Below are 14,208 nucleotides of genomic sequence, written 5' to 3'. Positions count from 1 at the left end.
TAAATGGGAATAGTGATTTTCACCGCATGGTGGTACATACATACATACATAAATTTTTCACGCACAGTGACAAATTGTCACGGTTGGTGTTATGTTTACCTCCATTACATGAGCAACATTATTACCGCACCAAGAAATCGGTGACGCTTCATTAACACCGGGATTTTAAGTGTGCATGTTATAGACTGATAGATGCCCCCCATGCATATAAAAAAGAGTCATGCTGATACATACATATGTACCATTGATCAAATTCACAAATATTGAATACACTAATGAAATATTTATTACTGCTGTGTGTCTTATGTAGATAGATACCGTATATTATATAAATCTATGGTAGATACATACAATTAGCATGATTAAATACTCGACTTTGACTCACGGAATATCAAAAATTGACTGCTTATATAAGCATGCAAATATAAATTAAAAATTGAACCTACACATTTTAACTATTTAGTCACGTAGAAGTTTAAAGTGTTTTCCAATATTACTCGTATGTATCGTCGTAGTATCTGTGTCTATGTAGTTCTAATTTACTTACAAGGAAATAATACTGAATAGTCGTACTAATTTATTGCAATATACGCAGAAAATAACGGAATTAACCAAAATTTATTCGCCATGTGCATTAATGAGGAAGACAAAAAGGAAACTCGGTTTAAATAAAGCTATTTAGAATTCCTCAGAATTTATAATGCAAATTTAGTGCCTAAATGTACAAATTTTACTCCAAGAATTGTATATCGAATCCAGTGTGGAAACTACTGTAATCCTCTACTTATCAACTCCGCTAAACTATGTACCATAAGCATGGCCTTCTTCTTAAGCATTAAGGTTTTCCACCGAATTGCAGTTCTTTTTTTGCTCACCCAATACGCCCAAACATACCTTGAGTGTCACTTTGTTGCCCGATACTACAATGTCTCTTACGTGGTTTATACCTCGATACCTTTCTTTTCTGAGAAAAAGGTCAATTCAGACTTGTTTGTTACAGCCACCATGATCAGTTCAAGCGGTTCTCGCAATTTTTCGAAAGTTTATAAAAAACTCATCCGTTTCGGCTCAGACTGTGAAGCAGTTGTTATTTACGACTTCACTTATCATACACAGAATGACATAGAATCCGTATTTAAGCCAACATGCAACTCAGCCACAGGTGTGTTCTTTCTAATGTGGTGGAAACGTGGAAATCCTGACATTTACTATTATGATTGGAAACGAAGTCCTGCCCTGATTTATATATTTTCCCCGAGAGAACGTTTCCCAAAATTGTACTTTTCAAAATCCCGGCTACCCGGTGAAGACTACCAGAAACTTCCGTTGTCAGTTTCCGCCTTAGACGTTCTCACCAGAAAATGGCGCCCTGTCGAGAATCACATGGGGAATCCTATTTTCGTACTGCTGGAGGACATGTGCTAACCCACGAAGGCATACTTTGGTTATAGACAATATTCCCAGCCGTGCAAGACTGACACGCAGCTCATCCAATTTGTTCCAGAGAAGCTAAACTTTACTCCAACAATGGTTAGCCAGTACATAAATCCGGATCCGGACCCGATAGACCCAAAGGGACTTATCATACTCAATGTGCAAAATTCAAGAAAAGACTTAGAGGTAAACTTCGCCGACTCTATGAACAACTATTACAAGGATGTCCAAATTGACGTGATCTACTGCCGAAGATATAGTCGTCTTAAGATATCATTCTCCGTGTGGCTTAGCCCTTACGGGAAGTTTGTTTGGGTATTTCTGCTGGGAACAATTACCGCCTTAGCACTGGCTGGGAGGAGACTAGGGGCTAAGAAACAACTATTCGACGAGATGTACTTACTCCTATCCATAATTTTTAGACAGCCGTGTCGAGCCATTCCTATAAGATACTTGCTGTTTGCCTTCCTCGGAACGGTGATCCCGTCCGTGTACGAATCTTTCATCACGGGTAATCTGATATCGCCTAATGTTCCAGCGAGAGTGAGGAACGTCGGAGAGTTTTTTAGACTTAATATCTACAAAGGGATAAGAGGATACGTGGTCACAGAGCGCGATTTGTTTGAGCCCTTCCAGAATGATGCCGGTGTTGCTGAAGACTTTAAGAAACATGGGGTACAGGATAAATTAGATTTGTTTTGGTATGCCAATAATGAGCTTGGATTTAGGGAATATTATTACCGATACTTGATCGGACAAGATGACACCGATGTGCCAGTAGGTCTCGGGAGTTTTGCAGATTCCTGGGTAAATGGGTGTCTCTTGAGGTATTACCGATTCGCCATAGAAGCGAAGAAGGAACCAGGGGGATATTCATATTCATGCAACAGTTTCCCCATCGGGGGAAGAACGCCTACTTTAGCGATTTATGACGTTCCCTTTTTACACACGGTGCATAAAGTCCATCTGATCGCGATGGAAGGTGGGTTTGTATCAATTTGGAATTCCCTTCAAGAAGTCTGGTTAGGCCAGATAGGACAGGAAGATGCGAACATGCTACGTTGTAATGGTTCTTGTATAAGCGATGAGGATGCTTTGTCAGATTCATTAGTCACATTAAGGAATTTGCAGACGTTTTTTGTTATGTGGGCCGTTCTAGTTGGTTGTAGCTTTGTAGTTCGTGTCGTTTGTTGGTTAAAGTCTATAATTATGGGAAGTCTAGTTGTTAAAATAGTGCGTCGGATCTATGGGTAATAATTCACGTGGAGTTTAAATGACTTAGTTGCCGCAATTTCTTGATTGCGTTTGTATTGAATAATTTCTTACAAAATGACTAATCGAACCCATACGTAGAACACACTAAGGACTAATACATGTATGTCAATCAAATAATTTTTTTCATATTAATAAATAAAATTCATCCATTTATTTTCATAAACCAATCATTAACTCAGGGATAATAGTTCCCTAAAGAAATTAGGGAATGCATGATAAGCCCCTCGAATTTCAATACTAATGTTCCCACATGCCCCCCCCCCCAATTCGGAATATTGCTAATCAGAATAGTTGAAGAAATAATCAGAATAGAACAGAATAGAATAATCTTCGGAATAGTACAAAGAAAGTATTCGATTGCAAGACTCTATTTCGCACCTATTCTTTGGTTATGACTTGGATATATACCTGCTTTTGCCATTCGTTTAAACGCTCAGGATTTTGGTTAAAAGCTTTATATCCTATTTATTTTGTTTTATTTCTTTTTGTTTTATTTCTTTTTTACTTAATGGTTTTCGTTATATGTACTTAAGGTCTGAAGGAGCCCTGGCCATATCAAATGAGAAATAAAGCTTATTTCTCTATATATCAACGGTCTGCAAGGGTGTCATAGATTTAACGGTTCATTAGCATAAATGTGCGTGCGTGTTAGATATACATACATATATACGTCTAATCGTAAGTTACCATAAACATCTCTGGTGGGCTGCCCTAATCAATACTAATAGTCTCACTTACATAGGTACATACCCGATTTGTGAATTTTTAAAAGCCATGCCATTTGTCATTATGTATGTATTGTTTTCTTGGGTTTTAGTTATTTATCCCTTTGGTTGATTATGCTAAGCGTTTTATTTGATTATTTCTATTATTCAAATCCCAATGTGTTAAGGCTGCTAAGATTTCTAATTTCATATTCTTCAGCAGAGAAATACCTAACCTGAATAATTAATTTCAACTATGTATGTATTTGAGTAACTTCTTAAGCATTTATAGTTTGTCTGGCTTTATACATACTTACAATTATAAGTAGTCCTTTGGTTAGGAACTCGTTCAGGGATGAATTTTGTAAGGTTTGTATCAGAAAAGTTTGTAGGGTATAAATTTTCACATAACTTGTAAACGAGAACAATTAAATAATTAGCACTCTGTGTACACCGCTGAAAACTAGAATCAGCTTATTTCAAATATATACATTCGAGGAATAACACAAAGTTCGAAGTATAATTACGACACAAATATATTTTTAATCAATTACAAATTCAGCTATTATGTTCTAAATATTTTGCGAAATTTCCTAAATTCAACGTTTCAAAAAAGATGCACCGACTTTTTGGAATAACGACTCCCACTACCAGCAGCGAGCTTATCCCTGTTTTGCGTGATGTTTGTGCGTCAGAAAAATTAGCAAGATGACTCAAAGTTTGAAAGACTTATGAATCTCACCCTAATTAATTTATGTACAGTATGTGTATTTTCATGTTTCTTTCTCAATTAGATATTTATTTATAATGAGTTAGAACTGCTGATTTTACAATTATTTAAATGCTTATAAAGGGCGGATTGACAGGTAAATCCTGTCCTACAAACGGGACAAAAGCAAGAATTGTCGGGATGTTGGCGCAGGTGGTGCTCCATCCGCAGAAGTGTGTTGCGGAACACGGCGTCGCAGAATTGGCAAAAGTTTTCCGACTCTGAAATCTGCAAAATTCGATAAAAAAATCAATTACCAATCCTTAAATATCATGTTGCCCTTGGGGAAAGTGAACGGAATATCTAAAACTAAGCTTAATTGCTTGGCAAATTTGCGAAAAAAATCATGGTTTCCGTGCAAAAATTTTGCGAACTCGAGCAAATTTCGAAAGCTATGCGAAGTTTGAGACCAGTACGCTCTATTCTAAATCCAGAGTAAACCTTATCAAGTTAACGTTACTCTGGGTTTAACAAAGTTCACTTAACTTAGAATTTAGATAGCATTCAAAAATTTCTAAGAGTGCAGAGAGCTTGTTGAAATTTCGATTTTTTACCATTTTTGGTGATTCGCACCCCTCCAAATGCGTCACCCAGTCAGCCGCCGAGTCAATCTTGGCTTCACATCCGTACGGACAGGACGTCTTGTCGGGCAGGTGGACCAACTCCACGTGCCAAATGAGGCCATACTTTTTGGCGAAAGTTTTTTCGCACATGTCGCAAGAATGCCGTTCCCTTGATGAGTTGGTGTTCGTCCATGGGACTTTGTGCCATTGTTGCGTGTGCTTTTGCAACAAAGCCAAGTGCGTAAACTGCCTCGGGCAATGGGGGCATTTCCGTGTAATCCCGGCATGAATTTGCCCCATGTGTTGGCGCAGGCCGAATTGAGATGAGAAACTCTGGTCACATTTGGGACAATGGATTGCTTGCTGATTTGTAGCGTCGCGTCTGTAAAATAGATTAAAGGTTTCTTAATTAAGAATAAAAAGTATTTTCATAAATACATAAATTTAAAAAACTGTGACGAAAAAAATAAAAATTAATAGAGACACAAGTTTGTGGTTAAATTTGTGCAAATTATTTTTTTTAGTGTCATGCATACACCCTGTGTCAGCTAATCTTTCCGATTATTTCGCCCGTATTTTCTTGAACGAAGATTAAATAAACTGTAACAACGCATGTAATCAAGTGGTGAGAGGAAAATCAGTTCGGCATTCAAAATCTGTTCAACTTGACAAATCTGATGTGTTCGACATTTGTGACCTTGCAGGTCAAAGTGAAGGTCAGGATTCATTGTTTAAAGTTATTGGGCAGACGGACATAATAATTTTAAGGGTTTTCATCTTTTATGTACATATATGTACTTGTTAAAATATGACATTTCACACTCACCTCGTGCTTCCCGTAGATCCTGGAACAAAATTTAAGAAATATGTTTTTTTATTTGATCATATTTTCTTCATACATGCATGTCAAATAAAAACACACCGGAAATTTTGGGAATGTCAGGATGCATATTATTATTCCTCATGTGCTTGTAGAGGGTGCTAATATGGGTGAATTTTACGCCACATTTTTTGCACTCAAATTTCGTCCCCGACTGTAAACGACTTTCGACCTCTAAACAAGTTAGTATTTATCCTAATTATTCTTATTTAAAAAAAAAAATACAATAAAATTGTCAAAAAACTCGAAAAACCCACCGGCCACATGCGCAGCTGCAATGTCCTGGTGAATATTCTTGTTCCTCATGTGGCGCATGTGGATCTTCGACGTGGTAAAGGTGACGTTCGGTTGGCAAATTTTGCACATAAATTTCGCTCCCGATTTTTCGGACTTTTTCGGTGCCGCGGAGTTTCCAAGGATGGCGCAATGGTGGTTATCGAGGACGGCTTTGCTGGTAAATATTTGCGCACACGTGGAACACGATAACGTGTTTTCGGGATGGACGCGCAGGCGGTGCGCGATGTGCAGAAGGACGCTGCGAAACACGGCGGGACAATATTTGCAAACCCATTCCGATTCTGTACTCTGATAAGAAAATTTAAAAAAAAATCGGGTAAAAACATGATAAAAATGGAAAGACGAGAATTATATAAATTAACGCTCGCAGGTTTTGATTTTAAATTTTCGTCTGTAAATTTATCCTTGGATGGATATTTTGAAATCTGATCGTCACGACACGTTTTTTTATAAAATTAGTTAGGATCCTGTCTCGAAATTCCTTTTCAACTTTAGAAAGTTGGGTTGTTTAGATTAAATTTCTAATTTTTATGAAATTTCAAAGTATTTTCTAATAGAAGAGAACTGGATGCAATTAAATCATTATTTGGTTAAAATGACGGACCTTTTCGAAATTGCCATTCTATTACAGGTGAGTCGGGTAACGAGTTAACCCGGTTAATCCGTAACCATACCTGTGCAGCTTCACTCAATTTACGAAAATTGAGGCTTCATTCGCGATGAGGGAGTGAAGGAGAGTGAAGCTGAGTGAGGGAGGCCCAAACGAGAAATGAGTGGAATGAAGGGTGTAGGAGTGAAGGAGATCTCCTTCACTCCTTTATCTCCGGGGAAGAAAAATGAAGGGATATAATTAGTTTACACACTAAACTCGCCCTCGCAATATTAAAACAGTGCGTCTCTAATCACCCCAGCAAAGTCTTACATTACCCCAGCCCAGTCTCATGTGGTCCCAGACTAGTCTAACAATGCTCCAGCCCAGTCTCACATTGCCCCAGCCTAGTCTCACATTGCCCCAACCCAGTCTCACATTCCCCCACTAGATGGCGCCAAAATATTTAAATTATGATGACACGAGGGATTTGATTGAATGACAGAAAGAGTGAGGAAAATAGGTGAGTGAGGGGAATGAGTGATGTGAGAAGAATGAAGGAGTGAAGGGAATGAATGAGTGAGAATGGGATTGATGAGTGAGTGAAGCCTCACTCAGCCTTCCTTCACGCGAATGAGGGGAGTGAAGGGCTACTTGGCCCGAGCTGAAAATGAGTGAAGTTGAGTGAAGCGAAATTCGCTTGCACAGGTATGTCCGTAACCCCGATCGGGTTGGCGTCGGGCAGATCAAGCATATCTCACCCGACTCACCACTAATTTGAATATATGGAAGATGAGAAACTCAAAAAACTCAAATTCGAAGCCCGCATAAAAATTGAAAGGGTACTTTTTTACCATTTTTGGGGAGTCACAATGTTACTGTCACATCCCTCAAAATCGGTACGTTTTCAATAATGGGCTGGGAATTTATTTAAAAATTCTGGACAACAAATTTCTGGAGTATTCCAACTTTTTAATAAAAAAAGCATGCACTTCATATTTTGACACTTTTTGAAAGAACATATCTCATGGTTACGAAACCTTTATGAAAATTGGGCTAGGTTAAAAACCACTCGCTGACTCGCCGCCGTTCCATTAATCAGCTCACTGCACTGACTATAACATTACCGTTCAGAATTTTCAAATAAATTCCCACATGGTAATAGAAATAATTAAAAATGTGCAGATTTTGCAAATGCCCTCATCGATAATTAAAATTTCGGATTTTTGTACCATTTTTGGGGATTCACACCCCTCCAAATGCGTCACCCAGGTCGCTTCCGAGGAGTCAATCTTGACCTCACATCCGTACGGACAGGACGTCTTGTCCGGAAAATGGGCCAGCTCCACGTGCCGGTCCCTGCTCCCCCACGTGGTGAAGGTGGCTGCACACAGGTCACAGGAATGCCGCGTTTTCTTGCGGGGAATACTTGGCACGTCGTGAGATTTGTGCAGGTGCCTCTGCAAGGCGTGTAAGTCCACGAAAGTTTTGGAGCAGTGGGGGCACTTGCGACGGAAAGGGGTCCAGTCGTGCACGTGGCGGCGATGTAGGGCTAACCGACTTTTGGAAAAGAAACGATTGTCGCAAGCGGGACATTGAAACAGGTTCTGCTTTAGAGGGACGCCTCTGTAAAAAATGGACGAAATTTGGTTAGGGTACGTTCATACAGTGTGGTTTAGAAGTCTCCATTAGTTACCGAAATTTTGCATGTGAAATTCAGTATTTTAAGAATTTTGTCATCAGTGTTCCATAGGTTTTGATAAAAATTAAGAAAACTTTCAATCGCAAATCCGTAACTAATGGAAATTTACGAATTTTTCCCATTGAAAAATTTTCCATTGTAACCTGACTTTTAAACCACCCTGTATATCAAGTAAAAAAAGCTTGGTGGCTGTTTCTGTGTCGCCTGTTCACTTATTACCTGTTCACTTTCATTCATGTGACTGATTATAATAGTGAATGAAAATGAATTTCGTGTGATTTGAGTGAAAATGAGTGAAAGATTCTGTCATTTCAGATGAGTGACTGTGAATGAAAGGATTTCTCACTCCTTTCATTTTTCACCCTATGCTTAATACATACATATTTATGGAGTTGTCTGAGATGCAGGAATACTTACCGTGGTATCCTCCGCTTATCCTTAGTTAGTGCCGCTGTGGATGGAGGGAAATTTAAATTAGAAATATGTATAAATTACTTTTTTCCCCGCTACATATATTTATAATCTCACCCGCAATGTCCTCGTCGGAAAGGCCGGGATGAATATTCTTGTTGCTCAAGTAGCGGCCGTAAGCGACCCTGCTGGTAAAGGGGACGTTAGGGAGGCACATTTTGCACACGTGGTTGGTGGCTTCAGTGTCCCCTTGGGAATTTTCTAATTCGGGTGCTGAAAGAAATTTCAACTCGGGATTAAATACATATTTAAGTGCGTTTTTTTGTGAGTAGGATCAGTGGCCGCGTTAGGGAGCGGGGGGACAGGGGGCCGGGTCTTTCCTAAATACGTTAATATGCCCACTTTTTGTTTATGAGCCGTAGACAAAGTAATTTTTGCATTTCCTAATCCGGGAATCTTTACAAATTCAATTGTCCATAAATTGGGAGACTACATATTTACATAAATATATATTTAAAACTAACTCAGCTTAAACTATGTAAAACTCACCCGAACCGTCCACCTCGGAAAGGTCGGGATGTATCTTCTTGTTCCTCAAATGCCGGAGGAGTCCATGGTTTCTGGCGAATTTTATGTTACAAAATTTGCACGCAAATTTCTTTCCTGCAGAAATTCTTTGGTCTTCTGTAAGTAAATTGAATAAATTTGTTGAATTATTGGAATAATTTCTTCGCGGAAATCTTACCAACAATGTCAACCTCGCGATGAAACTTCTTGTTCCTCATGTGGCGCCGAAGGGTGGCACGTGTCGCAAAGGTGACGTTAGGTTTGCATATTTTGCACACATGGTTCGATTCGAATTTGGCGAACTGGGAATTTGCAACCTCTGCGTCAGACTCGGACTCGCTTTGAGACATTTCTGGTGGGTCATAGAGCGGATCAGACCTGGTTTCGTCGTCTGGCTCGACTTTTACGGGGAATTCTTCCACCTCCTCTGCAAGGCATCCGGTTAATTGTTGGGCGTCCCCATTGTTAGAAATCTGCTCGTCGGCAGGGGCGACTTTGGGGGGAAACTCTGTAACAAAAACATTATTTAATTACAGTTCAATTTAAGGATTAAACCATAATTAACAAAATTGTTTAGCGTATTCGCATCACAAACTATGTACAGGTGAAAAACAGCGAAATATTTTTTTAAAAAAAGCTCTGGAGAGTAATAAATAAATAAAACTTTAGCTTAATTTAATGGAATTTGGGTTTTCTTATAAAATTTAAAATTCTATATTTGACCTTCGACCTGTGGTTAAGGTATTTACGTTTCAAATGCAAAATTAATTTGCAGAAATTTTTGTTTTGTGAATTAAAAATTTTTGTCAAGTTTTCATTCGCAACGCGTGAGTAATGAATACAGTAAAGGTTACTCTAATTTCTAATTCTAATTTTTTGAAAAAATTAAATTGAAAAAAAAACTCACCGGAAACGTGAGGAGAGGCAACACATATTGAAACAGGGGCGACATCTGGTCTCGCGAAATTTCTCACTTCCGTGTCGGCATTTTTGGGACAGCGGTGCACTCGGAGGACAGATTGGCGGGTGAATCGTTGCGCACAAGTGGGGCACGAGTACGTGTTTTCGGGATGCGCGCGCAGGTGATGTTCCATCTCCAGGAGGATGCTGCGAAACACGGCGGGACAATATTTGCATGCGCATTCCGACTCGTCACTCTAATTTTAAAAAAACGGCTTAATAAATATTCATTTTACTGAGTGTTCGGAATCCGAACTTGGGATAGTTTCAAAATTTCTGATTTTTTTTACTATTTTCGGAGAGTCGCACCCCTCCAAATGCGTCACCCAGTCAGCCTCCGAGTCAATCTTGGCTTCACATCCGTACGGACAGGACGTCTTGTCAGGGAAATGGAACTGTTCCACGTGGCATTGCTTGCTGGCGAAGGTGGTCATGGTTTTCGAACACATGGCACAGGAATGACGCGTTTCTTGCCGCGGGATTGGGGCATTGTGCGCTTTGTGCATGTGCCTCTGCAATAAGGTCAGCTTCGTGAAGACTTTCGGGCAAAGGGTACACTTCCGGCGGTAAGGGACCCAGTCGTGAGAGCTGCGATTGTGCTGGCGTAACCCGAAGGGCGAGGCGAAACTCTGGTCACATTTTGGACATGGAAAGGGACGTTTTTGGGGGACGAGGCTGCAAAAAATATGAGAAGGGGCCGTCCATAAATTACGTGAGTAAAAAATCGCGATTTTTAGACCCTCCTTTAACATAAGGAAGATAGACCCACAGCCCCAGGGAGGATCCCAACCCATTACCTGGCGTCGTGGGTATGTCAACAACTTAGGTGTCAGGTTAGGCTGAATCTTCTTATTTCCTTATCATATAAAGCCATTTCTTTCAGTTTTTCGTGAATGAATGAAATACGAAATTATATCTCTAAGTTTTCGGCATATTTTAAATCATGGCCTAATTATAGCTGCATTTGTATGATGATTATTCCGTTTTTTTTAAGAATAGTTGTGTTTGGAATTCTCATTGTACGAACTAATCTTAAATATATGTAATAAAGGGTTGAAATTCCCTAAATTTATTTGAGTCGAAAAAAATAAAAATAAAAATAAGGAAGATATCATTGGGGCCTTACACACCCCACTCCTCCATTTCACGTTACGTAATTTATGGACGACCCCCAATCAATTTTGCTACTTTAATACCTTGGATTTTGAAAAAAAAATAAATTAACAGTTCTTTTCTGTGAAAAAATTTTTGTAAGCATGCCAGGACTTGAATAAATTATGGGAAATCAAATTATGGTACGAATTAAATCAAGAAGATTCAGTTTTGAAAAACAACCAACTAGAAAATGGAACGTTCATATATTACTAACTGACGGCTAAGAGATAGAGGTGAAATGGATTACCAAAATGAAAAATCCATCCAATCCAAAATCCATTTGGATTTATCCAATCCATCCAATCCATTCGAAATTTTGTAAAAAAAATATCCAATCCAGTCCATAACTTTTAAACCACTAAAAATCCAATCGAACTCAAACCAAAAACAAAAAATCTATATTATCCAGCACTTGTTTTAAATTAAGCCAATATAAGCTAGTTTAACAACATGGATATAATGTTTCCAAAATCAGCAAAACTATATTTTAAAAAATACTACCATGATATACACACCTATTGTTAAATTTCGGTATATCTTGAATATAACAACTAGTTTATACAACCGCCAATCGACAGGCAAAAATTAAATGCAACATTAGTGAATTTAGCCCTCCTTTCAAATGCCAATATGCTACAGATTACAGACCAAACCAGCAATACACTCGCTTGCTTTAAGTTAAAAATATAAGTAGATACATAAATACATAGATTTTAGAATATTAAGAATGACATAACGTCCTGGTTATGATTTCTATTTAGAGTGAAAATCCATCCAATCCAATCCAGATTTCTGATTATCCAATCCAATCCATAATTTTTCCACAACCAAAAATCCGTCCAATCCAATCCATATCCATGGATTGGATTCCGAATGGATTGGATAATGTGGATATCCATTTCACCTCTAGACCTAACTAAACTATCCACCTCCCGTTTTGATGACGGAATACGTGAACCTCCCCAAACTGGATGAGGTCTAAAATTGTTGGTAAATTATACTCACCGCTTTCGCTGTGCTGTCTTCAATGCGGCTGAAAGAAATTATTTTTGAATATTTATATTTTTGTCTGTTTTTAACATAGTTTTTTAATCTTAGGGGCCGTGCATAAATGGAAAAATCGCGATTTCTAGACTCCCCTTAAACATATGAACGTTATCATTGAAGCCTTCGCCCCTCCCCCATCCCACTTTTACGTTACGTAATTTATGGGCGACCCCTCACCCGCAATATCAGCCTCGGAAACGCCTCGATGCATATTCTTGTTCCTCAGGTGGCGTAAAAGGGGATGATTTTTAGCGAATGTGACGTTGGGTTGGCATATTTTGCAGACATATTTTGATTTCGGAAGGGCATCAGAATTTGCAACTCGGAACTCGTCCTCAATTTCTGACGCCGATTTTGGTTCGTAGAGAGGGTCAAACGTGATTTCGTCGTCGTACGTTGGCTCGACTTTTACGGAGAATTCTTCCTCCTCCTCTTCAGAAATCGGGTTAATTGTTGGTCATCCTCATAGCCGACTTGGTGGGGAAATTCTAGGTTAGTTTTTAATATAAATTCCTACTTTAATTGGAATTTAGTTTAATTAAATAAGTAGATTGCTATTTACTTACCAATAATTTCATTTCGCGCTTTATTGAACACTCCGTTCCTGCTGGAGATGACGGCACGGAGAGAAATGGTGATATTTTCTATTTCCATGGACAACTTGGCCAACGAGAGGATCGCGGAGGAGCAAATTTTGCAACAAAATATTGGCGGATGATCTTCGGTTTGTAAAATGAGAGAAATTTGCTCCTGATTTAGAACGAATTTGGCGAGAATTTCCGTTTCTTGGACGGCGAGAGGACGCATATTTGTCCCAGATTCGGTGCAGATTGAACAGGGGGACGATGTTACTTCTGGGTATGAGTTTTCCTCCTCGATTTTCACGGGAAAGTTGGTGGGGATAAAATTTGACCTCTGGAGAACGACCTTAGAGGAGAGTAAGTCTTGTAAAATGTGTCCGGTCCCATTTTTCTCGAAAGTAGAACCACCGTCTGATTCCTTTGTCATTTTCTGTATGCAAAAAGTATGCAAAAAGTGATACCGTTATCTTAAAGAACGAAGAATTACTTAATCTAAAATTGAAACTAAACGTATGTATTATTCGTTTAATTACTCTCATTTACGTACCTATTACGTGTTGAATGACGGTCCGATGGTGAAAATATTGTACTCAATTTATGTTAAATTTATAGCAGAAAAATTGACTAAAATTTAATTTAGCAGGAGACTTTTGGTATTGTGTATTGTCAGCTGCTGATCTGTGCATGTCGGGTTTTTTTGATCCGAGTGAATGCCGCTCTCGAGATGGAACAATGATGATGATGTTGAGTTTTCATAGTTGTTTGCATATGCATGAAAAACTTGGTTTGCATATATGCAAACCAAGTTTTGATTCTAGCCTTCTGGATCACTTCTTTTTTTGCATTTTGCCACGTTTCAGACTATTTTAAGACTTGTTTTTTGCACAAAAAAAAATTTCGAAAATTTTCTATTTTTTTTAAATTCTACCTTCCTGGACCACTTATTGGGGTATTGTTCGTAAGCGAGCACGTTATGCGGAAAATGATGCGTCAAATATGCGTAAAATATTCGGAAAACGTGTCCTAGCTAGTTTAGTAAAAGAAGTAAGTAACCGCAAACCAAGTTTGCATATGCATGAAAAAGTCGTCAGACCCCATTTTTGGACACATTTACGACTTTATTTCGGCCATACAATTTTGTAAATTTAAAAAAACTTTGGATTTATTTAGTGTCAGTGGTATGAGTCAGAGATCGACGCCGACAAATTTTCGGCGGCGGCGGCGCAAGTTTTTGGTGATTTTCCGGCGGCGTCGGCGGCGCGGCGCGGCGCGGC

At 38.9% G+C, this 14,208-nt stretch overlaps 1 protein-coding gene across 3 annotated transcripts; it reads right to left on the bottom strand.

Moving 5' to 3' along the window:
* Nucleotides 1–4,183: 4,183 nt before the first annotated feature.
* LOC110856444 (zinc finger protein Xfin) lies at nt 4,184–13,627 on the bottom strand. 3 transcript variants are annotated; one of them, XM_035857165.1, is made up of 16 exons: nt 13,482–13,627; nt 12,920–13,364; nt 12,531–12,841; nt 12,312–12,339; nt 10,442–10,826; nt 10,099–10,348; nt 9,370–9,699; nt 9,174–9,308; nt 8,742–8,897; nt 8,631–8,664; nt 7,744–8,137; nt 5,883–6,210; nt 5,668–5,799; nt 5,572–5,590; nt 4,737–5,127; nt 4,184–4,410 (listed from the first exon to the last, which is right to left on the bottom strand). In XM_035857165.1, exons 3-16 carry the CDS (start codon nt 12,562–12,564, stop codon nt 4,216–4,218), a joined length of 2,811 nt encoding a protein of 936 aa, XP_035713058.1. In that variant the 5' UTR covers nt 12,565–12,841; nt 12,920–13,364; nt 13,482–13,627; the 3' UTR covers nt 4,184–4,215. The 3 variants fall into 3 exon arrangements, with proteins under 3 accessions (XP_035713058.1, XP_035713059.1, XP_021960619.2); XM_035857166.1 differs by lacking the exon at nt 5,668–5,799; XM_022104927.2 differs by lacking the exon at nt 12,312–12,339.
* Nucleotides 13,628–14,208: the final 581 nt, after the last annotated feature.

Source organism: Folsomia candida, unplaced genomic scaffold (assembly GCF_002217175.1).
Source record: "Folsomia candida strain VU population unplaced genomic scaffold, ASM221717v1 Fcan01_Sc016, whole genome shotgun sequence".
NCBI classification, from domain to species: domain Eukaryota; kingdom Metazoa; phylum Arthropoda; class Collembola; order Entomobryomorpha; family Isotomidae; genus Folsomia; species Folsomia candida.
The sequence above is the reverse complement of the archived record's forward strand: the minus strand, read 5'-3'. Positions and strand labels throughout refer to the sequence as shown.